Source organism: Rhinolophus sinicus, linkage group LG03, assembly GCF_036562045.2.
Source record: "Rhinolophus sinicus isolate RSC01 linkage group LG03, ASM3656204v1, whole genome shotgun sequence".
NCBI lineage: Eukaryota > Metazoa > Chordata > Mammalia > Chiroptera > Rhinolophidae > Rhinolophus > Rhinolophus sinicus.
The window spans coordinates 38,588,813-38,615,402 of record NC_133753.1 but is presented as its reverse complement, the minus strand read 5'-3'; the positions used below and the strand labels follow the sequence as shown (position 1 = coordinate 38,615,402).

General features: G+C 42.8%; 2 protein-coding genes across 7 annotated transcripts in view; one reads left to right on the top strand and one right to left on the bottom strand.

The window, feature by feature from the left end:
- The window catches only part of SAMD4A (sterile alpha motif domain containing 4A), a 216,173-nt gene that overhangs the window by 148,010 nt on the left and 41,573 nt on the right, over window positions 1–26,590 (top strand). For 3 of the 4 annotated variants that reach the window (XM_019725735.2, XM_074327456.1, XM_074327455.1), the window contains exon 4: window positions 15,623–15,886. The exons of the other annotated variant lie outside the window; for it this stretch is intronic. In XM_019725735.2, coding sequence (XP_019581294.2) covers window positions 15,623–15,886 — 264 coding nt within the window. The remainder of the gene's footprint in view (window positions 1–15,622; window positions 15,887–26,590) is intronic. 4 annotated transcript variants of the gene reach the window in all.
- GCH1 (GTP cyclohydrolase 1) overlaps window positions 6,174–26,590 on the bottom strand; it is a 139,981-nt gene continuing 119,564 nt past the window's right edge. For 2 of the 3 annotated variants that reach the window (XM_074327457.1, XM_019725737.2), the window contains one exon: window positions 6,174–8,555. In XM_074327457.1, coding sequence (XP_074183558.1) covers window positions 8,273–8,555 — 283 coding nt within the window. In that variant the 3' untranslated portion in view covers window positions 6,174–8,272. Of the gene's footprint in view, window positions 8,556–19,566; window positions 19,670–26,590 lie in introns of those variants that run through there. The other variant, XM_074327458.1, reaches the window with a different exon arrangement.

Sequence of the window (26,590 nt, the reverse complement as noted above, 5' to 3'; positions counted from 1 at the left end):
GAATCTTTAATGGGGAATGTCTGAAATATGTTTACCTCCCCTATAACTCCCTCTTCAAGATTGAAGTTTTCCTGAGAGTTGCACTGTATACCTTGTTGTACAAATCTATAGGCCTCAACATATAGGTCCTACAATGTAATAACACTAGTGTTAAATGAGGAATTATCTGTTTCAGATCACGGATCTATTATACTATTCCTCTCTATCAATGACATTGATATGAAGACTAGTGACCATTGATAAAATATGAATGAGGAAGACAGAAAACACTGAGATTCTAGTCTTAGCTACAATATCAATTTCATTGAGTAATCTTGGGAAATTGGTATATCTCTCTAGGCCTCTGATTCCTTAACTGATAAAAGGGCAGGGAGGGGGGTGGGTTAGATGATTCCTAAATCATATTTTTAAAGTCCCTTTCTGCTTTAAAGTTCTGGAATTCTGAGATAATTATGGAGTAAATAAATGAGGGAAATAAATTGCAGTGTTACACCTTCTGGTCTTCTGAAAATAATGTTTTGGGAGAAGGGCCCAAGAATGTATCACCATCATTAAAATTCCATAAGGACCAACTCCATTGGACACCTAAACACCACCAACATCTATGTACTTTTCAATAAAACGTTGGCATTTCTCTCTACCAATTCTCTTGAGGGCTTGACTCAGGAATGAAAAGCTCAATACCCACCCCACTGAGCACCTGGTGAGTCAGTGTTCATTTTGGGGCGAGCCATTCTCGAAGCACAGCTTTTCGTTTAGGGTAACATTGTGGTTATCTTACATCTTTGAAGGAAAAAAAAAAAAGCTAGGTTGTTTCTCTTAAGTCTGCTGCCCCTCCTGCATTTAATTTAAAATGAAAAGATCGTGGTTTGGCTTTTTATGCAGATGCTTGCCTGATTCTGCCCTCAGAACACCCACACAAGACCAAAACCATAAGCTTTGTGAGCCATTTGGAAAAAGCCCAAATGGAAAAGAAATGCTTTTCATGCGGTTGAGCAGGTGATCTCTAATTCAGTTCTAGGGAATCTTCATGCTACTCAAAGCCGTGGGTTTTAAATTATTGTGTGGAATAGCCAACTTGCAAGGAAACAACATGCATATTTACCATAGAAGCAAGATAGAAGAGTTTTTTGACTTTGATATATTTCCCCTGATACTGTCATCCTAAGATGGAGAGCCAGTCTTCAGAGAGGCATCTTGGTCCTGTTACATTACCATCCCCTCAAAAACTCTCATTAGTCCTTGAGATACTGTGACAAATTAATTGAAATTGAAATCACCTAAAAATCTTACTTCCTTCAGCAATTCTTCACCTTTAGTAAAGTGTTACTTAGAATATTAACACTGCCTTACAGCTCCTAGCTGCTGCGTGCTTCTAAATGATAGAAGGTGATGACTTAATAAATGATGGAAGCTACTGTTTGCATCTGTGCAGTCCTGTCTTTTATTGTACTCTTTTTGGCATCTGTAGCCCTTGTGACTAGCACAATACCCTATGCACAGGGAGGCTCACTAGTTGTTGAATGAGTGAATGAGTAAGGAGGTTAGCTTAAACTCTTTCTCTAGGAAGGTAACAGCTCATATTTTTTATTTCAAAAGTATCTTTTGTACATCATCTTAGTGGGCCTTCACCATCCTTCCTAGTGCTCAGCGTATGCCCAGCAGAGGGCAGATGCTCAGCAAATAATTGACTGGAAAGAAGGAAGGAAGGGAAGGAAGGGAAGGAAGGGAAGGAAGGAAGGAAGGAAGGAAGGAAGGAAGGAAGGAAGGAAGGAAGGAAGGAAGGAAGGAAAAGAAGGGAGGGAGAGAAGGAGGAAGGAACGTAGGAATATGCAGGCAGCATGTGATGCCACAGAAACCCTGGGTGGTCGGTAGAGCTTCTGTTGTGGTAACTGTTTTCCAAACCAGTATACTAAGACCCTGAGGAGCCAATGACATGCTCAGGGTTTTGATATTGAGTTTCCAGTGTCAGGGCTGAGAGTCTAAGCCCAGAGTTCTTTTGGCCGTGAGAAGCCATGTTGTGTTGGGCTTAAGAATGCAGACTTGCAAGTCAGAGAACCTTACTTAGACTTTGAATCTGGCTCTTGCCCCTTCCTAGCTCTCTTATCTTTGACAAGTCCCTTATCCTCTGCACCTCAGCTTCCTATCTGTGAAATGTGTGTGTGTGTGGGGGGGGAAGGGGAATGTAATGATAGACCCTACCTCATAAAACATTAAATGAGGATTATATAGAACAATATCTATGCATAGTCTAAGTATCCGACACCCTGTTTCCCCAAAAATAAGACCTAGCTAGACAATCAGCTCTCATGCGTCTTTCGGAACAAAAATTAAAATAAGACCCGGTATTATATTATATTATATTATATTATATTATATTATATTTGGTCTTATATTATATTATATCATATAAGAACAGGTCTTATATTATAGTAAAATAAAACTGGGTCTTTATATTAATTTTTGCTCCAAAAGACGCATTAGAGCTGATTGTCCGGCTAGGTCTTATGTTTGGGGAAACATGGTACTTGGTACTGGCAAATGGTAGCTAGGGCTGCTATGCTCAATCTTCCCTGGCCTCCTCTTCAGAGGATGAAGGATCAGGAAAGGTAGTCCTTAAGGATGAGTCTTTTGGGTTACATTTGGGGACATGACAGTGTAGTGTCCCCAGCTCCGGACAGGTAAAAAGGAAACAGATTAAGGAAACAGAGCGCTCAGTCATTCAGTCACCCCTCCATTAGAGCTTAAAATGTGCAGGAGAAATGAGAGCAGAGGGCTGAGCCAGGAAGGGGGAGGAATGATCTGGTGCCTTCCCTTTTCCAAAATCTAGCCTGTGGTGAGCAGCTGGCAGTGCCTTTACCCTGCCACCCTGGCTAGCTATTCTATTGGTGTTACAAGCCAGACTTTTAAAAAAATATGGAGAAACAAATAATATGGGGAAACTATCTTGTCCAAATGAGAACGACACTGCATAAATATGTTATTAAATAGCATCATAGAAGATTGGCTCCGGGAAGAGCTGAAAGATCATCCCCTGGGCTGTAATAGCTTTTGTAACATTGTGCCCTCAGCTTTTAGAGCTTGGCACATGATGGGCACTCCACAAATGGCTGGTGAATAAATGACTTCATCTAGTCCACCTCTTTGCTTTGCATATGAAGAACCCATTGTCACCAGCCACGTAATAAGTTCTTAGCTTGAATTTCTAAATAAAATAGAGGTACTTAGAATCTTCAGTAAGAACTTTGGGGAGTCAAAGAGAAGGTCTCATGAGAAGTTCTGGACACTGAAATTTAATGGAAAGAAAGGTGATTCACATGCCCTGAATTTCAAGAAAATGGAATTGAAATGTGAACACAAAATGTGTGGGAGAAGAAGAGACACCAAGCTGAGTCTGAATCAAAGGAAGATCACTCTGGTTGAGGCAGAGGAAAGTTTGTCAGGATAGATAAGAATTCTGAAATAGCATGGAAGTTACTGTCTTTGGTATGACAGACCATGGTGGAAAATTTGTCTCTTGTAAATCTGTGAAACACTGTCAAGTAAGCAGACATATTTTTCATACCACACGTAATATGCTGAAAATGCTCCATGAATGTCCTTAGATTGGCTAGTACTTTGAGTTGATTTTTCCATTAGCAGTGTTGGTTTATATTGGGTTATTCTTACTCTGACAACTGACTCATATTTCTTTAGCACTTTACAGTTTGCAAAACGTTTTCATATACATTAAATGACTTGATATTTTCTAAAATCCTGTTATGTATCCTTTGATATGTACTAATGGGGAAAACTGAGGCACAGGAAGGTTATATGACTTCCAACCCAAATCTCAAATTCTTCTCACTTCATCGGGCTGCTTTTGTTGTGCTTGATGTCTACCCCATTGTCAAGAGAAAAAGTATCCAGCCAGCAAGTCAGAGCTGGGTGTGTGCCCAGTGCATCTTAACCTTAAATGTGTACACAAATCTTCTGAGATCTTAAAATGTGGATCCTGATTCAGTAAGTCTGGGATGACGCCTGAGAGGCCAGTCTTTCTAACAAGCTCCCAGATGGTGTCAGTGCTACTGGCCTTGGGTCTAGAGAACAAGAATTGCTCTTTGTAAACTGGTTATACTCTCAACAAGTGAGTTTCCAAACTAAGAGAAAATGTGCTCGGAGCTTTCTGATGCTGACTCACGGTCAGAGAGGGCCTGAACTGACCCCTGACTCACTCTTCCTGCAGAGCAAGGGTGAAATGGCCACAGCAAGAGGCAGGCATTATTGCCCCAAAGTCAAAACATTTGTCTGGGGAGTCTTTAGAAATTTCTGCCCAGGTATTGTTAGGGTTGTAATTCTGATACGAAAATATAATTCATTTTACCTGGAGGACAGGTCAAGAGTGATAAAATACCCGGCTAAAGAGTGAGCAGAATTCTGCATGTGAACCCAAAGCAAACAAGATATGGGTGGGAGAAGCAGTGATTTGTATGTTGTCTTTTAAAAACTACTTGCCAAGGAAACAAGATGCCTAACCTTTTGGGGCATGTTACCAAGACCAGACAGAAGCAACAGCCAACCTGAGGAGGAAGGACAAAGTTGAGAGAAAGGAGCACTGAGGCAAGAAGATAGCCCAGCACGGTGGTTCTCAGCCCTGGCTAGCCGTTAAAACTACCCAGGTGCATCTAAACTTACAGATACTCAGCCCCACTACAGGGATTTCCAGTTACTTGATCCAAGATGGGGCCTGGGCGTCAGGATTTTTTTAAAAGTCTCTAAGGGGGTTGAGCATGCCGCCAAGGTTGGAAACCAGTAGCCTAAGACAAAAATGTGGCAAGTGTGACAAATGTCCCAGGATGGGAGGTGGAATGGAGAGTTTGTATCAATGTGCAGAAGGTGCCAAAAAAAAGAAAAATGTATGCACATTTTAAGAAAGGAAAACACTGTATCAAAATTGTACTACAGGAATGACGCTAGCATTCATTTGATTAACGCCATCTTTTGAGCGAATGTCATACTGTATATTGCTACTGTAATTCAACTCGACTTCAAAAAGTAATACATAGATAACATCTCTTAAAATGTGTACATTTTTTTTTGGCACACCTGGTGTACATTTGGTCGATTCTCATTATTTGCAGTAGTTACATTCTGTAAAGTCACTCTGAACACTGAATTGGCAAATACTGAACCATTGCTCCGAGGGGCAACACAGGATTAGGGTCCTGCAAGCCTCACATTTTCTTCCGATCAATGCATAACTTTGTTTTATGTGTGTTTCTGTTTAAAGACACTTTATTTAGTATATATTGTGGATGCATTAATACTGACCTCAGGGCCAACAGCACTATAACTCATACCTGAACCAAGCTTATGTAACACATCCATTTTTTTTTTCTCTGTAACGCACATCACAGCCTTTTTGCACATAGGAACACTAGCCAGCACCTCCACACTATGCCATTTTAAACAGCAAAATCACCAACCAAAAACACCAAAGTCAGAAAGACAGAGCACTAAAAAGACCTCAGAATGGACCCTTGTTTATAGGAAGAAATTGAAACAGGAAGGCCGGCCAGCATCTCTGTTCGACCTCGGCGACGAGCCTGTACATCGGGGACTTAAATTTTTTGCCACTCTGAGTATGTCCATGAAAATGAATGACCATGAAATACTGCAAGTACTGATTTGGGAGTTACAAATAAATTTTAACAAGTAGGTGAATTTGCAAATGCAGAATCTGTGAATAATGAAGATCTAGGGTATATAAGACATGTAATAAAGGAACACACAGGCACCATTTGTATGGCAGGGAAAGAAGGACCCAGAAATAGACGAGGAGCAAAGGGAGGCAACCTGTGGATGTGAAGTGGCCGCGTGGGTGCAGCCCAGCCCTCCTGGTAGCCTGGTGACCCATTCTCTTTGCTGCTGAGCTCCGAAGTCTCCAGACCGCTCTGCCATCTCATATTCAATAAGAAACGATTGCTGTTCAAGTCTGTTCTTAGACTAGAACAATCCTGGGGCCTGAATTATGCCAGGAACCTCATGCTTGCAGTGTCTCTGGAAGTCTTTTATTGCAGGACTGATTTATAATACCCAAGTAGATGAGTTGAGAGCAATTACGTAAACACTGTTTCTCTGGGGTAGAGAAGAACAGTATGGTTTAAATGAAAAATGCAGTGCCAAGTCAAACATTCAAATCGTTATGTGTAATTACAGACCACAGTAAATCAATTTTACAAACACAGTACCAATATCACCATGTTCCAACACCCACAGGGTCAGGTTGTGACAGTTTAGAATTTGAGAAGAGGCTGAAGGTGAAGTGAAAGCAGGAATCGGGGTGTGTGACGCCTCAATAGCTTGTTATAAATCATATGGTGATTCAAGCAAATATAACGGAGAAGCCAGGAGACCCTAAACCATCCAATTTCTCTTAATTAACAAAAAATCATATAATTAGCAATGTAAGCTCAAATTGTTGTTTTTTGAATGGTCATTTGTGTGTATTGTTACATTTGACATTTAAATTGAATGCTTTAATGAAAACAAGAACCAGTTCCCTAATAAGTAAATTGCCCTGCTAGCCGAAGTGCTGAGAATCTCCAGTTCTCATTCTTCTATGAAGGAACTAAGTTAAGAATTAGTCAAGCCTACATAATACATTTCTACTTAGTTACAACCCTTCTCCTAACACTAGAAAGAAAAGAAAAAAAGAATGTTGCTTGATTGAGGCAAAGGTTCAGAGTTTCACGCTTAGAGAAATCCTGGCACCAGTCATGCATTTGGCTGGTGCTGAGTTGAGACCCCAATGGCAGTAGGATTCAGGAATCTTCTAATGATGCCAGCCCTTGCCTACTCAGGGCTGTGACATTTAAGAGCCACTTCACCAGTCTTATCTGGGAGCTTTTAAGCTCCAGCGGCCCTGAAGACTTTGCCTGGATTTCAGCTCAAACATAAGTTAGTAGACAAGGTTTTAAAGTATCAATTGTTAGCCCCTTTCACATGATTGACCTGCTTCTCTCTGGACAAGTGCTACTAGTGGTGTCAAGATGTAAAGGGATACCCTGATGATTTGTTCAGCGACTCTGGCCATGCTCTTGGGACCAATACTCTGGAGGTAGGGGTGGGGGTGGCGTGTGGGGGTTGGTTGCTCAATCTTGAAATCCTGGCTATTTGCAGTTCCAAACCAGGATTGCTTTGCTAGTACCCATGTTCAGTTAGCAGCCTGGGAGCTGTTAGGCACAGGATGGGCTTTGCGTTTTGTAAACCTAAGAAGTACTTCCTGGATAGACATGTGAGCTGAGGTGGCAGCAGTTACAATTTGAGAGTTAATCTTTTTAGAAAGGGATAGGAAGGAAGTTTTGTCATTAAACATCTATCTTTCTGAGTTTCTCCACCATCTCTCTTCCTTAAACACAGCGACTGGAGCATTTTTACAGATACATTGGGAAAGGAAAAATCTGCTTAAATCCACTCCTGGCCACAAGCTTAACTCAATTGTTTTCTTTACTTGGTGTCATAAACAAAATGATTCAAATTCTGCAGCTCTGGCTAAGCTCATTTCTGGACATCTGTTCACTCTCTCTGTGAGTAGAAATTCCATGGACAAATCGAAGGGTTAAGTACATATAGATATAACTTATAGATATGAAAAGAAACAATGCAAGCGAGTAAATCCAATATATAGGGACTTTAGAAAGGGCTGGGTTGATCTGGTGGTTCCTTGCATTAACTCAAACATCTGCTTCAGTGGTATCGAATTACTTCCATAGTTGATGTCATTGGTTTTGATAGAAAGGAATGAGAGGATTTGGGCAGTTTCCTTTTAGGACTGCCTAATTTGAAGTTAAACTTGTGAGTAAGACTCTGCTGTTTTCTATAAAATGTATATATTGGCTTCTTGTCTAACTTATTTCATAAATAATGACAATGTAAAGTCAAACAGCAGTTATCTAAAATAGATTTTCTACTGGATGACACCCAGTTTTGCCATTATAGAAACTGACAAAAGAGGACAAATGAAATGTACCAAAGATTAATGCAGCTATAAAAGTCTGCCAGAAACATTCTAATTTGCTTCTTAAAAGCCCGCATGTTTAAGTGATAATGTGAAGGCAGAAACATACATCTTAGCTCTGCCCAAAGGCTGCTCCATCTGTAGAGTAATAAGAGCTGACACCAGTGAGAAGGACTCACGTTATTGGAAAAGCCTCTCAGGTACCTTTCCCTGCATCAGAATGCTTTCACGTCAATACTATATGGAGATGAGATTTAGTGAGGACACAGAGATTTAGCCATGTGTATTTGTTAACCTTGTTGTGATGTTCTTTGTGGCGTTCTCTTCTTCTAGAGTCTCCATTTGTTTTGCTTTGTTGCATAGGCAAGCGTACACTTTCTCTTCCCAGAGAGCGTGTGGCTTCCTCTTGGGCTTGTCGGGAACACTCCGTCCACCAACCACATCTTGGCTTTGAAGCATGTTCTCTCTTCTTCCCCCAGAATGAGGTGGAGTCTGAAGGGAGTGTGAGGGAATCATCTTCTGGTGTCCAGATGTTGGGAGCCCTGGTTTTCCAAACCTTTGGACAAGAAGCAGAGAGCAAGCATGCAGAGTTGAGGCATATAACCTTCCAGATTTGCTTTTAATATATTCCCTGAAGCAATGAGGGCAGAGCATGTTAATTTTAACCTTAGTAATTAATACTCTCCTTCTTCCCACCGCCCTTCACAAATCTGTACTTGGCCATAAATGTGACTGGTGTTATTTTGTCTTTTTTTGCATGATGTCACTGATCAAATACTCTGTTTTTGTTTTTTTGTTTTTTTGTTTTTTAATGTATTCTTGCACTACTATTAATCTTTTCTTCCCCCAAAATTCCCACCACAGGGCCTCAAATTACTGGTTGTGGTACCACAAAACCAACTAAAGAAGAGGGATCCAGGGTCTAATGTTGTTTCACCACTGAGCCTTGCTAAAATGTTGGCTTTTTTTTTTTTAAGCAAAAACCTAGAATTATTCATGCAAGTGATGCTAGCAGAACTCTTTGAAAATGGAAAGCTTTTAGTAGCAGTTCCTTAGAAGCTCTGAAATCAGTGCTCTCAGAAGAATTTCTTGGGATGCCACCTGAAAGATGCTTGATATGCAGGCCTACATCTAAGGGAATGAACAGAAACACTCCCCTAGTAACTTTGAAACAATTTTGTAGCTGGCAATGGGTTGAGTTTTTTCTCCTTTAAACTTGACAAGTATCAAGCCATATCCTGCAGCAAAACTTAAGTTATATATTGTGAGCCCTTAAATTGATGTATTTGGCAAAGTTCTACTGACACTTCTCAATTTCTTTTAGGAGGAGGTCTAGAAGATGTCGTTAAACTACACCATTAACATCATTTAAGTAGACTATTCCCTGTGTTTTGTCTTAGTAGGTTAACACACACAGCATATATCACCAGAGTAGAGAATCGACCAGGACCTTTTAATTCAGGAAAGAAATTCTAAGATAATATTTTAAAACTATGTGCCGATGCCTAGTCTCCTCATTCTACTTTTTAAAATCCCTAAATTAGAATGAGTTATTTTTGAAAAGTTTAGTTGTGTTAGCAGTTGGATGGAGTTCCATCCTATGAGCATCTAGAATTTGAAAAATTAACAAAGCATAAGTTTTTCTGTGAGAAGGACAGCGTTTCGACTTATAAGTGAAGAGACTAGCTTAGGAAGAAAAAGATTAAAATTGCAAATCATGTTTATGTGGCTGAACTCATAAGGTCCCGATGAGGATGCAGTGTCCAACCTTGGGTTAAAAAGACAGGTTATTTGGTTTGGTGAAAGAGGATGACATTAGGAGCATGAGAATTTTTAATGTCCTTATTTAAAAAAAAAAAAAAAAAATTAGCAGTCTAGATTCTAGAACAAAATGCTAAGCCTGAAAATAGATGGAAACACACACTGGAAGCAATGAGAAGTAATGGTTGACTGAATTTGAGGAAACAGGCTACCTCTGAAAGGCACACACACAGGACTTTAAGCCCACGAGGTCCTGAGGGCACCTGTGTTGCCTATGGAAGGCTCCTCAACAGAGACAGCAGAGAGGATCAGCCATCTCTATTGTTTATTGAGTTCATGACTCAATTTCTAACAAATAAAACAACTGGAGTCTTTGTAAAACAATATTTGTGCTTTGAATCTGCTGCTCAAAAAAAGTGACAAAAAGAGGTATGAATTCAGCAACATTTAACTTTGTATTTTATTCATTCTAACACTCTTTATATACATATCAAAACCATTCATAGAACAGTATTTCATCTGCTGACAAGGCTGGGTACTCATAGGGATTCTCAGGTTCTTACTACCCAGGGGACCAGAACTCACAACTTGGGAATGATTGAATTCTGTTGTCTTTCAGGGGCTTCAGCTCTAAAATGTTATGAATCTATGCTCATAACAATAATTTTTAAAGCATAAGTTGCAGCCAAGGTATAAATTTAAAGAGAGCAGAGAAATGTGTAATGTATCTTTAAAAAATCTCCATTAAAGTTCGTTAGGACGAAGTTTGGCGTAAGAATCAAGCTCCAGTTCTCTGGACTATTTGCTTATGGGGATTACTTGCCTCCTTGACAGTGATAATAATACCCAACCTGACAGTGAACTAAGGAGATAGTTCAGAGAACTGGCCACTATTCGAAACCTTTCTCTTTCCACAAGCCCGATTATTTGTCATCTTAGAAGGCAAAAAAAATAGTTGTACCTCATTTTCTTAAAAGAGCACGAAATATCCTGAAAAGCCTTTTTCTGAATCTTATTTCAACAATTAAAAATTGAGACGGCAGTCAAGGTTGGTCAAAGGAAATAGGAAATAAATCGATTTCCAGGCTTTCAAGAAAATATTTAAAAGAACAGAGCTCCAAGCCAGGTATTATGTTTTCCCCTAAAAGGGCATTGAAAGGAGTCACATTAAAGATGCTTGGAGATGAAAAAGAAATCATAAGGTTTGGTGAGGTCAGAGAAGTTGGCTGGCCCTGATAGTATGACAGAGTTGATTGCCAGGTTACAAGAGCCTCTGTACCTGTATCACAGTACTCGACTGCTGTGGCAAGATTATTTTTAGCTGCTTTTTCCATATTTCCACTAGACTTACTCAATATTTATTATTTATTTTTGGTTTACTTGAATGTATGTGTCCCAAAATTACAGTATTCTATTCACGTATGTATGCATATACAAGGTTAGACAATTAAGTTCGCGAACTCATCCTAGAAAAAGTGCTATATACTTCATTGCTGAATATCACTACAGTCACCTTTTTAAGTACTCCCCTTGGGAAGCTATGCGCTGACGCCAGTGCCTAGTCCACCCGTCAAAGCAATTTTGGAACTTATTCTCTGGAATGGCCATCAGAGCTGTTGTATTATTATCCTCAATTGTCCTGAAGGTCATCAAATGTCTTTCTTTCAATATTCCCTTATCTTCAGGTAAAGAAAGAAGTCATTGGGGGCCAGATCAAGTGAGTAGGGAGGGTGTTCCAATACAGTTATTTGTTGACTGGCTAAAAACTCCCTCACAGACATTGCCGTGTGAGCTGGTACATTGTCGTGATGCAAGAGCCATGAATTGTTGGCAGAAAGTTCAGGTTGTTTAACTTTTTCATGCAGCCTTTATAGCATTTCCAAATAGTAAACTTGGTTAACTGTTTATCCAGTTGGTACAAATTCATAATGAATAATCCCTCTGATATCACAAAAGGTTAGCAACATTGTTGCAACTAGTTTGCGAACTTAATTGTCAGGCCTCATATATATATATATATATATATATATATACACACACACACACACACACACACACACACACACACACACACACATACATACCTGTGTGTACATTCCTGAAATTTCTTGTAGAAATTTCTAAAAATATAAGCAATATTGACTCTATCCTGCGCACAGTATTATGTTTTAGCTTCAGTTTTTCAAGAACTAAAGAGACGTGTGTGATCTTGCTCCCTTGGGTAATTTTTAGTATAATTTTCAATATAATGAATCTACCCTGACACATACTGGCCCTACACTCTCAATATTATAAAGTCACAAATGCAATGTGAATTTAGGACCTTAGTTTTCCTGGAACTTGCCAATTACTAATTTATATTGAGGGTTTTTCCAAGGTATACTTAATTCTGCATCATTTGAATATGATTTGGGAGCAGCTTAAATCAGAATGAAGCATTAGCTATTGTCGCCTGCACAGCAATCAGCAAGCGAGGACATTTAAAAGGTCTGCCTCAACTTAGGGTCCTTCTGGGGCAGCTAATGCAGCGCTGAGAAGCTTCTCAGGAGTGTCTTTTTACTGCTCTCTCCTCCCTACTCATAGGAAAAGGAATTTATTTACCTATTTATTTATTTTGCCTGAATATCCATTCTCCCTCTATTTATCCCCACTTCACATGAATTCTTTTGTTTAAAAAAAATAAAATAAAATAAAATGGAAGGGTGGCCAGTTAGCTCAGGTGGTTAGAGCAGGGTGCTGATAACACCAAGGTTGCTGGTTCGATCCCCACATAGGCCACCATGAGCTATGCCCTCCTTAAAAAAAAAAAGAAGCAATGGGGCAACGATCAATCCTCTACTGCTGACCACCTCGTCAATCCTACGACTGTGTGGCCTGTTTTCTTGAATTCTTCCTGCTCGTGGCATTTATCCTCTGCCACTTTACGCCAAACAGAGTACTCCAGCACACAAAGTAACACCAAAATCAGCTTTGAGGTCACTATTACCTCTACCTGAAGATTTGTCTTCACCCCAAAGTGGCACTGTTGGCAGGTCACCTGCCCCTGCTTCAGTCTCCTTCCTGCAGGAAGGAGAAGACAAGCCTGTATTCTCTTTGGAGAAATGAGGCATTTGTCCAGCACGACTTTGCTTTGACTTGGGTGTTGTGTCCAGCCTGGCTCTAAACCCCATGGCCTTCTCTGCAGATCAGAAGTTTAGCGTGAGGCAGTTTGCTTGGTTGCTATGGCAGGTTGATCCTAAGGAGACATTTCCTTGTTTGGTGCCAGCTGTGGGAGTCTATATGATATAGACAAGGAGGAGCATTTAGTATTGGGAAAAAGCCCTGGGACCTTAGATATAAGTGATGTTTTATTAGAGGCAGAGGCCAAGTTCATGCCCTGTGACTTCAGTCAAGGAGTGTATGAGGAAATAGGTGTAGGTTTCTGTGAATCAATACCTGTAAGTCCCATTATGTTAGGGAAACATTTAGTTCTATTCTCAGTAGCCAGTGGATTCCTTGGAGAGTGCCAGCTTCCCCAAGGATGTCTGTCAATCAGTAGGAGGTGGCATGGATGGTAAGACAACTTCAGATGGAAAGAAGCAAACTGGCTCTACCCAATAATGGAATTCAGCTGCTACATATGTGTGGTATTGTTCATAGCATCCAAAGATGGGGATCTTAGCAGAGTTACCACCCATGGTTATGGATTCAGTTTTCGCCTCTAACCAGGGTCGGTGCTAAGGGTTTTCTGCCAACGCCCAGCTGTGTCTCTCATTTTGATAAGGCCAATTTATATGGTTTCAGTCTCACTCTAATCCTGCCTGTAAAAAGGAGCCCCCATGTCCATTTGGGGCACAACTGGCTGGCACCATTCAGAGCAAGCACCAGATATTCTGAAATGGTTGCAGAGATGGCAGAAAGCTAAGGCATCTATGCTGAAAGTCCCAGCGCTCAGGCAGCCCTAAAAAAGTGTACCCAATTTTATACAAATACTTAGACAGGCATGAAATGGATTTTCTGGATGTCTGGATTTTCTTCCTATTGGCTTCTCTCTTCATTTTTGCTGCTGCTTCCTTTTTATTTATTTTGTTCTTTTTCTGCTTTTTCTTTTTCCTTTTCTTTTTCTCTTGCTAATTCTGATCCAACCAGGTAGCAATGCATTTTCCAGGGAGCCTTTTTAAATAGTTTCTTTCCAAGTCCATTTAGTATAAAGGCAAGCTGTTTCAGCCTGTTAGGGTTAAAAAAAAACTTTTTTTTTTAATGTTCCCTCTGCATATTTTTAAGTTATGTGATAATTCCTTGCCTTTGATAGAATCTACCCAAACTAGAAATTTCTCAGATTACAAATACTAAACTCGGCAGCTGCCTTTTTTCATCCCTTTATAGTTAATAAGGAAGTTTCTAGTCCTTCTCATTATCCCCCTTTCATACACAAGGCTGCCCTTCTGGCCACATGAAGCCAGACAGAAACACTGACAATAAAGGTGTGAGCCCCCTTGCCCCAGGGCCTGGTTAATGTCAGCTGACCACAAGCAGCCAACCCGCACCGCTTCTGTCCCAAACACACCTTCTGGAAACACGCAGCCTTTTGGCTCTGGTGTTTATCTTTCTAAGTGGGGGGCAAGGTAAACTGCCACTCAGGCCTTTATGTGGGTGCTGCCCCACCAGAAATCCAGTTTAACGCAAAGCAGAACTTCCTACATTGAGATGTCAGGTCTGCTTCCAAAAAAACACAGAAAGATCCACACCAGCAAAGAAGTGCTAGTTGGGACTTGGGAGAGCAAATACCTCATTGGAGGGAATAGAGCCTGAGATGGAACTTAATGGCTTCCCTGAAAAATGTTTAAAAATGCATGTGGCTCCATTCCATGTTATTACTGCAGCCGTCAGAATAAACTGGACCTGTCAGGAACCAGTGCTGAGAGAATGTTATGAATAGACTTCTTTTGTAAAGTTGTCACTTTACACGCCCAGAAAAACCAACCAAGGGTAACGTCGGCTCCCTCGGCGTTGATTTTGGTTAAATACCTCCCTTGAATGACCTCAATTTAATTTGGCTAGTTATGTGCATTTTGTTGCTTTTTCCCAGTTTTCTGGAAAAGAAATTAAAAGTGGGGGCTACACAGATGTTGCCCACTGTGCGGAAGGGTTGAACATGCTAGTGAAAACCATTCCCGGCTTACTAAGAGCACCCCACTGGCTTCTGAATGAAAGCCTTGTTACCTGGAAGTGTTTTCAATATAAAGCTTGGCAGTAACCTGTGAAGCCAGGGGAAAGAATCGACCCTTTCACACACAGCCGCCGGTGTTCCATTCCCCGAGATCTGTGTTAGTATTGGGACCCTTGCTGAGCCTGCACCCCCTTCAGAGCTGATAGCTCCCCTGATTCCTGGTTGGAAGGACTAGTCTACCTTCTTCTAGTTCAGCCCAGCAAAGATCCCTGCTGGTCAGGAAGTCCGCCCTAACCACGTGGCTAATGTCATTTTTTGTGTCTTTAAAAAAATTGTCCAGCACATGTTCTTTTCACTCTTGGCAGATAGCCACTTTGCCAGGCTGTCAAGTCTCCCCTGATTTATGGGCGTGCTGCTGTGAATCCTGATTTCTATTTAGAGCTAAAACTAGATGCCATCCCACAAAGGCTAAGGTCAGATGTGTGGGCACTATAGGTGTAGCCTCCTTGGAGAAACCCAGCCCACCGAGATGTAGACAGCATCCTTTTTAGCCACCCTGAAGGGAAGGACCAGGCAAGGCCTGTATTCATCCTCTGTGACCACCGATGGAGTTGTGAGACAGCTAGTGGCATCTCTCAGGGGTATTATGGGTTCTTCTGTGGCCCAGGCTAAAGGGGGGGGAATAACCTATTTCATTTTATTTTTTTTTCCAGTTCTCTCAGGCCAGGCACACCACAGCCCTTTGAAACGATCTGTGTCCCTTACCCCACCCATGAATGTGCCAAACCAGCCTCTAGGACATGGATGGATGTCTCATGAGGACTTGCGAGCTAGAGGACCCCAGTGCCTCCCATCCGATCATGCCCCCCTGTCTCCACAAAGCAGTGTAGCCTCTTCAGGAAGTGGTGGGAGTGAACACTTAGAAGATCAGACCACTGCTCGTAACACATTCCAAGAAGAAGGTAGTGGTATGAAAGGTGAGTGACTCAACGAGAAACGACTGGGAATAGAGTCCCTCCCTTTATTTGGAGTGAGAATGGTAAACAGAGAGGGAGTCAGTAGGAGAGAAGGAGCCCACCCCCCTCCCCAGGCTTACGCATTGGATCCATCCCTTGCAGAGCTCCAGGGTTGACCAAGGAGGAAAGGGCTGGGATTTCCCTTCCAGGGCTTCTTGCCAAAACCTGGGAAGCAAGAACTAGAGCAAGAGAGGTCAACGCCCTCTTTATTTTCATTTTTTTAAATGCAATGACTTGGCAGACAAATGAGTCACAGCCAACGCTGATAGGATCTGCTGTTTGCACGAACTTTCCTCAGTCTGCCCTGTTTGTAAAGACAGAGCTGCTCCAGCCTTCTACCTTGTGGGGCATGTGTTGCCATGGCCAGGGAACCGTCAATAATTCAGCAAAACCAACCACAGGACCTTTTATTAAACCTCTCTTAATGCACAACTGTAGTAGTGCTTGCTTGCTTTCTCTCCCTTTTCCTTTGGTATCCAAAGAAACCCTTTTCTCTGCATCTGTATAAGGGACATGAAAATACCACTGAGACTCTCTGACAGTGTTTTAAGCCTGATAACAGATTTGCATATAGGTGATAAAGGCCTTCTGTGCAGCATAAATAAGTGTTCCTGTATTGCCCTGTCAATCTACCCTCTTCTAAAGATACTTATAGAGAGATAGAGATTTGCAAATTACCCATGATAGGTTCAAGGAGGATACGTGTGTTCTTGTATTTTTAGACACCAGTTGTTCAAGAGCTAGGAAGTCCTTAGAGAAAGATGCTCATCAGAGACACACTAATAACAATTTTTCGATGAAAAAATAACTAGTTGTGCTTCTGGGACTCTAATGCTGAGGCGAGGCTCTGAGAGCACTCTCTTTGCTGGCATTAATTGTCCTGAGATTTTGCTGTTTCTGATCTTTTCCTTGAAAAGGATCAGTGTTGACATCGGAGGTTCTGTACCGAGTCCCCTCCCTGCCATGGAATCCTGGCACCCACAGCTGCCCAGAAAAGTGCCAATTATAAGAGAGCACCAGGTTGAAAACTGGAACGTGTCAGCTAAGGGGAATGAAGCTGACATGAAGCTGCTTCCCTGGGCATTCCTTCCGGTCACGCTGCTTAGACCTGCGTCCTCCCCATCCCACCCCAGCCCATGATGGAGCCTGTGCTGAATGCCCAGAGCGAGTGGGATATGTCCTGATGTTGTCCTCTGGTGATACAAATGGGTCTTTAAAGGTTCTTAAAAGGCAACAAAAACAATGGCTTATTTTGGCATGGAGGGGGATGTGTGTTCTCTTCCACAGCTTTCAGGAAAATATGTCATAATTTTGGAGACCTGGCAAAACCCTTTCTGAGTTGATGCTACATTGTTATGTGCTCAGGCTGCTGAGCCCCCGGTGATGGGTAGCAAGCTGATGAGGCTCAGCCATGCTTTAGGTAAGCCCATCAGGGCATCTGTCACTGGGGCAGCAAAGTACCTGAGGGACCAGGACAGGCAGAGACAGCCATTGCTCTGGACTAGCTTCTTTCCAGGTGAAGTGGAGTGTCTGGATGGTGTGTTTCCAAGAAAGTGTATGTGTGGTTCTAATTGGTAGCTGTGGGAAGGAGGCCTTGGCCTTTACATTGAAGGGTAAGGAGGGTCCTTCGGGAAGGCCGTTCACCAGGATACAGACCTCTCTCAGAGAGGAATGCTGGTTCCATGGACTGGTTATGGGAAATTTGTTTTCTTTTCTTTCTTTCTTCCTTTTACTCCCTTTCTTTTTTCTTTTCTGTTATTTATTTGATCCTCCCACTCTCTCTCTCCCTTCCTCCTCCTTCCCTCCCTTCCTTCCTGTTTTCCTTCCTTCTTTCCTCTCTTCCTTCCTTCCTTCTGTTTTGGGGGACCTTCTGCACACCTTAGGCATTCTCTCAAAGTAGGCAAAGGTGTGCTGATGGCATGCTGGCATTCTGAGGTGAGAAATGAGTAAAGAGTGCACGTTTTTAAAGAGAAATGAATGAGATAAAAATTTAATAAATGTCCTATATTCCGAAGTTCAAAAGCTATCCCATATACTGTGTAAGCTTCTTCGATTCCTTCCTTTAGAATTGATGAGAATTGTCTCCTCGGAACTTATTCAATCAGAAAATGACCCAGACAAGATCTAATATCCAAGATTTTCTAGATTGGCCCAAGGGTTGTGGTCATAAAATTGGCTCTTTGGTGACTGGGCGACTCTCTTATATATGTATCCACTTTTTGCTGACCTATTGAACTGTACTTCTCCCAAAGAGTTGTATTAGTGTTTAGAGTATAAGGCCCTTAGCAAATTAAAGGGCAATACATACTTGAAGGAAGGAGCATGAGAGACAATAAAGGATTCTATTTATGGGAAAAGTATATTTGCAATTCAGCCAATACATGAAAGTCATGCAGTAGAAATGTCCACACCTGAAAACAGCATTCCAGAGTCAGGGGCCAGTGTCTGTGAAATCCGAGTGCCCCTCCCCCAGCCCTGCCTTAATATGTCTTCATAGGGTGGCCACTGCTCAGGCCGCCACCATCAAAGACTGTGCAAGATGGCCTCCCAGGAGAGTGCCGGAGAGCGGCCGTTAACAAGCCTGTCCCGAGTGTGTCATTTTATTCCCTGGTCCAAGAGCAGATGCCGGTTTGAACTTCCAAATTAATTCATACTTTCTGAGAAATGAAATATGACATCCAATGAAGTGCTTTTAAAAAGAGCCAGCTCTTCCTCTCGGATCCACATCCCTTTCTTTCTTGTGACCAGGCGCTTTGGCAGGAGTGTCAGCCCTTTTTACACTGTGTGCTGGTCCACCTCAGGATGCCATCATCTAATTGCTATTTTTCTAATTTTTAAATGGCCCGTTTACTAGAACAACAAGGAATCTGTAGTAGAAATTGGAGGCGTTCCAAATCTCCAGGGGATGCATGTCAGTACTCACCCCACACCTTGCGAAAAGAATAAAAAGTCACCATAATTGAGTTTAATTTAGTGTGAATTCGTCGTTCTTGCCAACAGCTGTGCATACCGTGCTGAAATACTGCGTTCGTCCATTCCTTCCTTTTCATCCAGACAGAGGAGCCAGGTTTGGCTATGAATTGTCCCTCAGAAATGTGCCTCTTGGGTCAAAAGTGTGAACTAAAGCTCACGGCCCAGCATTCTGGCTCTTTTTATGCTTTCACAAACACCGATCTCAACGCCTTTTTGTCTTGGTGGCAGCACTCCCTGCCGAGGATAGTCACTAAGTTCTCTCCCAAATAGACCCACTCCTGCTCTCAGAGGAGTAACATCATCCGCCTGCGTTGCGTTGTTCTTCCTTTTATAGTAAATACGTATCCTGAAGTTTTAAGTCAGCTCTGAAGCACAGATTGCCTGTCCCTTGGGGCAGGGGTCTCAGATGAATATTTCAGGCTAAGGAAAGGATGGGATCAGCTGCTCCACTAGAACTTAATGCACAGAAGTGAGAATCTGAATGGGAATATGAAAGTTTCCCCCTTCAACATTGCCTGTGGTGGCTACTGTTTATACATGTTTGGACTAAATATACTGGTTGTGGTTTCTAAATTCAGTTGTCCTTGTGCTGTGCAAAAGCTTCACTGTGACTTATCCCAGGGGAAGGATTCTTGAGTCTGAGTCAGTACTCACTTATAATATCCTCCTGTCCCTCAGCATCATGTGGGTGGAATGTTCTCTTTTACCTCTTCTCTCACACAAAGCCTTTGGGTGGCCAAGAAGGGGGAAAAAAGACATTCCGCTAAATTCCTAGAAAGAAGAGAAAATATGGAGGAGAAGTCCATTGGTAGAATAAGCACATTTACCCTCAGATTAGCATCACGTCCTCTGAAATGCAGAAACCTAACAACTAGAGACTTCTCCAAAGGCCAGGGTTGTTGATGGAGGATGTGGCCATGTTATGTGGGAGCAGAAAGAATGGAAGAAAGGTGGATTAACGGGTTTCCTTTTTGTCCTCGTTGAAATCAGTTGCCTTTTTTGAGCACCTGTTGAGAGAGGCTTTGCTGGTACTCGCTATTGGGGAGACAGAGGTGAAAAAGATTGTTCCTGCCTCGAGGGACTCACCATCACATGAGCAACAAGCAGGTACCTGATGCAGGTGCCCAGCTAGGAACACACCTTGTCTTGGAGACTTGCCCTAGGTAGGGGCCGGCACCAAGGCAAGTTCCCAGAGGGGGAACGGCCTGGAGCTGAGTCCCAGGGCATGACTACAGGTTAGTCAAATACATAAGGTGAGGGAAGGGCATTCTGTGCAGAGGGAACAGCATGTGTGAAAGCACGGGGATGAGACTGCTGGACCAAGTAGGTCCTATGGCTTGAGTGTTAAGGGCACATGAGAAAGGAGTCTGGAGAGGGAAAAGCCAGATGCTAGGCTTTGCGGAGGGTGTTGGCTTGTATCCTGACGTTGGTAGAAGCTATTGAAAGAATTTCAGCAGTAGAATGGCCTGCTGCTGAAATTTCAGATTTGCTTGCCAGAAATAGGACCCTAACAGCAGTGTGGAGGATAAATCAAAGTGAGGAAGGGACAGGGGATCCTGGATTGGAAGGCCAGCTGAAAGGTAGAAGATTTCAGTAATTGAGGAGGAAAATGAAATGGACCAAGGCAACCGGCAGTGAGAATGGAGACCATAGTGTGTTTGTGGGATCTTGGTCAGATAGAATGGAGACTGCTCTGAGATAAATGTATACTAATGGAATGTAGACAGTGATGGCGTGGGAGGAATTTAGTATGATGCCCAGGTTTCTGCCTGGGATATCTGCGTCGCTCATGGTGTCATCTATAGCGAAGAGTATAATAGGAGAAGAAACAGACTAGGCGGACAGCATGGGGGAGGGTGAGTGAGTGTGGGGCCCTGCAGAACACTCCCGTGGAGGTGTGCCAGCCAGGATACAGTGCACCGTGCTTTGCTCTGGCCCAGTCTTTTTAAGAGCCCTGGCTCCTCTCTTCGCCAGCACAGTTTAAGCATTATGCTTACCTGTAGTGAAGTTCATGTGGGGGACTCCACTCCAGATTTCTGGTAGCAAAGCCCATACCGTTGGGCTCCTAAGAGTGTGAAGGTCCATGACTTTTTCATCGCAGTTATCAGTGTGAGAGGAGTAGAAATCGGGGGGTCAGTTTCTCTTGATATGAGCTTCAGCCTTACCATTACAAATTGACATTCACTGGGTATCCTTATGATGTGTGGCATTATGTTAGTACAAAAATACAGAGGTAACTAAAGCTGTTTATAGTTTGTGTACAGATATGATAGAGGTAAAAAGGAAGCCTTTGGCTCTAGTAACCTTGATAGAAACACTGCAATTAAGAGAGAAGGAGACCAGTGACTATGAAAATATGCTCAGTTTGCCTTTTCTAAGGAGTCTTTCTTAGATGAAACTTATGTAAATGTTTTTTTGTCCATAGCAAAAGAAACATATTGCCTACTCTGAAATAGCCAGTTTGGGGTTTTGAGTTGTTTTTGAAATGTAGACCTTTAAATCTTTGCCTGTCCCAGAATGAGATTAGAAAAGTTATTGAGAATTGTGATCTTTTTTAGGAGAAAAGAACCCATTGGAAGCCTTTGTAAGAAAGGTTGTGAATATAGGGTCATACAGGGGACTGACAGAGTGGGAGTGACACATCTCCCTGTGTGGCTGGGACACTTCAGCATGGCTGACATGGGAGCGAGTCACTGTTTTCTGAACGTTGGCTTTCCAGGCACTGTCTTGAATTCTTCTAACTTAAAGGCCAAGACTTAGTAAATTTTCTTTACTTTCTTTATTCCCAAATGCCAACATATGACCTGCACAGATAGGTCCAATAGGCTCAGACTGACACTGTCTCTTCTCAGCTAGGCTGAGAGTCGTGATGTCTTTGAAAAGCAAATCCCTAAGATTCCTCCAACTCCTAAAGGTCCTGAGCCTTGCAGCCACCATTCCTTGCCAAGCATGTGAGGTGCTTTAACGACTGTGCCGGCACACAGAGTGCAGCTTTTGATGTGGAACCCAGCCACTATTTAACAATGCAAAGCAGGCTGCCTTTAGAACATCACTTAGGAATGTCATAGCTAATGGAAAGTACCAGGAAAAATGTAGTCCCTCTGTTTGTATCTAATCCTCCTAAGTGGGTATTTTACCCCAAAGTAGGCCATCTCTGTGCCTCCTGCGACCTACACATGCTCCCCACAAGCATGTACCCCCTCCCAGAAGCTACCGCGGACACATCTCAGGATGCAGGAGCACGCTTATAGCTCCACAGGGACCAGAGATCAAGATGTCTTCTTTCCTTTGCTCAGAGGCTGGAACAGAATTGGGTTCCCCATTCTGGCCGAAAATAAAGACAGTCTTCAGTAATCTTGATGGTGTTGCTAGACTTCTGCTCTTCATTTTTGAAAGGAATGTTTTCAACACTGAAGAGTTAGTCCCTTCCTACCCCTCAGTTGGCTTTCCTTTTCTCTCCCCCAAAGACGAAGGATGTAGTCTTATCTTGAAGAGTTGTCTGAGATTAGCCTGGTTTTCTGTGGTGAATGAGAGTTTCTCTTCCAGCTGCAGGTACCAGGACCACCGCAGCTGACCACCACCTCTTTTCTTGTGGAAAATGAGGCTGTTCATGTTTCTCTCTTCCAGGGATGCCTTTTTGTTACTCCCTTTTTGTTATTTCCCATATTGGGCCCTTCAACAATATTGGTCCCAGTATTCTCACTTGGGGGGCCTCCTCGGTGGTGGGGCAGGTGCTGTACTGTCTGTTGATCTGACTGGTGTTCGCAGCCATTCCCACAGCAGGCATTTGAGGAAAGCAGCCTGAGTTCTAATTGCAGCCCAGCTTCTGTGTGAGCTGTTGTATGCACCACAAAGCTTCTCTGTGGCTGATTCATCCAAACTCTAAAAGGGAACTAGAAGTCAGCGTAATTGGAAACTTGATCGCATTGGTAAAGACCAAAAGGTAAATATAGACCATATAAAAGATGGGTGTAGCACTACTATAAAAAAAAAAATGGCCACGAGAAGATAAACCATTGTGGACTGCAAAAAGATCTAGAAGGAACTTGGTAGACCACTGTGGCATGGCGGCCCATGAATGGTGGTGCGTTCTCTCAGCAACCTCCTACCCTTTGACCTTATCTTCTCAGTTTTCTTCATGGGCTCCTCTTCTCACACCTTCCCTTAAAAGCCTGGCACTCCTAGGGCTCCACCCTGGCTCTCCCCTATTCTTGTTCCATCTCTTTCCCTGAGTGCTCGCACCCATTTCATGGCTAAAACCACCACCATGTGCTACTGAGGAGGAGACTGGTTCTCTGATTCAGACCTCTCTTCAGAGATCCTGAGCTGTTGACTTGTCCACCTGGATGACGAAGGCAGTGACATCCAACTGATCTAAAGTGGAGTTCACCATCTCTCACTTCTCACCCTAAACCTGCTGCTGCCCTGCCTTTTCTGTCTCACCAAACCTGAATCAGAGGAGCCATCCTAATTGGTCTCCTTCTCTCTCTTACTCACTATCTTCCCTGATTTTCCAATACTGTCAATTTACATCCTTTCCTTCTCTGCCCTGCCTTCCCAAGCCAATTCCAAGGGCTTGGAATTTCATCTCCTGACCACACTCTCACCGTCCTCCAGTCCAGCCTTCCCATTGACAGTCACCGTCTTTCTCACATGACTGTGCCTCTACTGCTCAGATTTCAACAGCTTCTCAAAACCCACAAGACGAAGTCCACTCTCTTTGTTTCAACGTTGCAGATCTCAATCCCCTGACCCCTGCCTGTTTGCCCCTACCTTGTGTCTAGCCATTGTCTATCTTTTACGCAAGTATTTGCTCAACCCTGAATGCTCTCTTGGCTGTGTGCTTTGTTTACTTGCTGTTCCTGCTTCCTGGAATGGCTTCCTCAATATGGTCTGCCCAGTGGCTCCAGCATTGCTGCTACTGTGAAGCCATCCCTCATTCCCAAGGCAAACCAAAATGCTCATTGTTCCATGCCCTCTAGAACTTTGAATACTTAGCACTTGTCCTGCAGCTATTATAATTTTTCTTGGGGGGGGAGGGCGGGGGGTCAGCCATTTTCTCCAGATTAAAAGTTCCTTGATGGCAGGAACATGACTTCACAGAGCTTGGCCCCGATAGTAGGCAGTCAGTAAATGTTGAGTGAGCAAATATCAGTATGCCCACACTTGGCAAGGAAGTCATCCCAGCTTATAGCACTATATCTTTATCTCTCCCGCTGATAAGAGAGTGACTTTCTAGTCTGGGAGGTCCACTGGCTTGTCTGTCAGATACAACCCTGATGAAGCGAAACAGCTGAGTGCCAGTCAGAGGTGGGAGCTCAGGAGCCATATATGTCTTTGACCACATATCAGCTCCTCCAGGAAATACCTCTGCTTCTCCCCTGCTTTTCTGTGTCTTCCAACCATAGCCACAGTTTTGCAGAATGAAAACAGAAGGTCTGAGGTGATACTGTGTTTCCCTGAAAATAAGACCGGGTCTTAAATATTAAGTTGTGCTCCAAAAAATGCATTAGGGCTTATATTTAGGGTTCATCCTGAAAAATCATGCTCGGGCTTATTTTCCAGTTAAGTGTTATTTTCAGGGAAACACAGTATGTTAGGTGGTACTCAGCTTTGCATCCAACCATGTGGCACCCAGACCATGCAAGAGGACCTGAGCTCTTAGGTAAAATTCATCCCTGGCCAACGATCTACAGACACTAGTATCCAAGTCATTGGAATTCCCCACATGGGTGGAGTCAAATAGTGAAGGTGCTCAGTTCTCTGGTTTGTTTTACTTTTAATGGTGTTGTGTTTTAATCTTGACAAAGTAAGGTACCTCACTGCCAACCAGGGAGGGAAGGTTAGTAGGCTATGTTCTTAAGAACTGGAATTTCCTCTTCTTTGTTCATCAGTTCACGTTGCAGGATGGATAGCTCTTTAGGCAGACAGCACTGAGCTAGACACTGAGATTTGGCTGTACAAGTGGAGTCAACATGTGCCTGCTTCAAAGAACATAGAGCCAACAGGAGCTTGCATTTCCCAGGAACATATCCAGAAATAACACTCCAGGAAGGCCGAACTCGCCATGCTCTGAAGTTGTGTAGGAACCTTTTCTAGGAAAACAGCTCCCAATGGCCTGCATTTTGACTATATGAATGAGGCAGGTTCTTCCATTCCCCTATCCAGAGGAGTACTGGTTGTCAAATACTTTTATAGAAAGAAACTAGCACTGATTGAACTGAAACTTGCCAAGCCAAGACTTGCACCCCACTCTCCCCAATTCTTAAAGTACCATATTGTCACCTTGGCTTATAAAGCACCCAGTTTGCAACGTGATTTAGTAGCTCAGGATTCTGTTTGTTTAATCATCAGTGGGCTTTGCATGATTAAGCTGTAGGGCACCGGTGAAAATCTGGCCCATGAGGTTATTCCAGACTCTTCTGTGATGTATTGTGCCCAAGTGTGGCATTCGGTTACCCAGACTTCTCTGAGTCATGATCATTGAGTTTTCAGAGCAGCGACTTGGGGCTTTTCTAAGATGTAAATAGCGAACAGGAAACCTGGTGACAAAGCGGTAATATGTCATTGGCCTGAAAGCCAGAGCTGTAGTTATTTGCTGCTCACTCTGTAGAAGTATGAGCACTGTTTTAACAGCAACAAAAAACATGGTGGAGAATAAAGTCCGGTAAAATAGCTCCAGGATGTCACAGGAGGAAGCACCTCTTAAGCTGGCATGTCCTGGACTCTTGAACCAATCACAGGTTGCGGTGAGGAGGCTGTAGGAGGTTGGTACTATGTACCTGGGGAAGCCCTGCCTCTTTGTGGTTAATGGTCCCAGAGGGACTCTCCACTTGTCGCAGTAGAATGAAGGGCTCCAAGCACAGAACCAAGTAATTTCTTGCCTGAAATGACTGAATCTGTTCTTAAAATGCTATTGGATAGCCTCTTCTATTTCTCCAGAAATTCTCCTTCTTTGGTCTTCATGTTACTGCAAATCAAGAAGTAAGCTTAGCAGACCTATCCTCCCCTCCTATATCTTTGGGTTTCAGGAGCTCATCCCCATACCCACATTCCCTAAGGCTAGGTTTGGTTCACCCACAGCAGCGCCTGATTTCAGGGAAGGCCAGGCCTCTTGAATAAATCCCAGGTACCTACTCTAGACACTGAAGAATTGGAAGGTTTCCACTTATTTTGGAGTGTTTGTGGTCTCTGTCAGTGCCTCAGAATAAAGCACTTAGTGATAGTATCTTGCGATCATCATGGTTAATAATGGCTAATGCTTTATAGAAAACATGAATAACAGTTGCCCAACGCTTCAGAGTACTTTGCAGTCGCTGTTTATGTAGCCCTCCCACTGCTGGGCTGTGTTGTCCGTATTTTTCAAGAAGTTGATACAATGTAAGTAAAAGCTGGAAATCAGGAGACCTGGTTCTAGTCCCCATTTCACCACATCCTTACTCTGTGATCTAGAATTAATGATCTAATTTTGCCATCTGTAGAAGGAATCAGGAGTGGTAGAAGGTGATTCTAGAGACTTTTCAAAGATCCTATCAGCTCAAAATCTCTGACTTAAAAGAGCATGGGCAAGTGCTTTCTTTCGGTTGTACTTAGCAAGGTAATAATTCTCCTGTGGATTTTCAATGCAGTTACTATTATTTAATTTTCCTGATTCTAGAATCCCAAATTTGGGATTTATTTCGGATGCGTTTG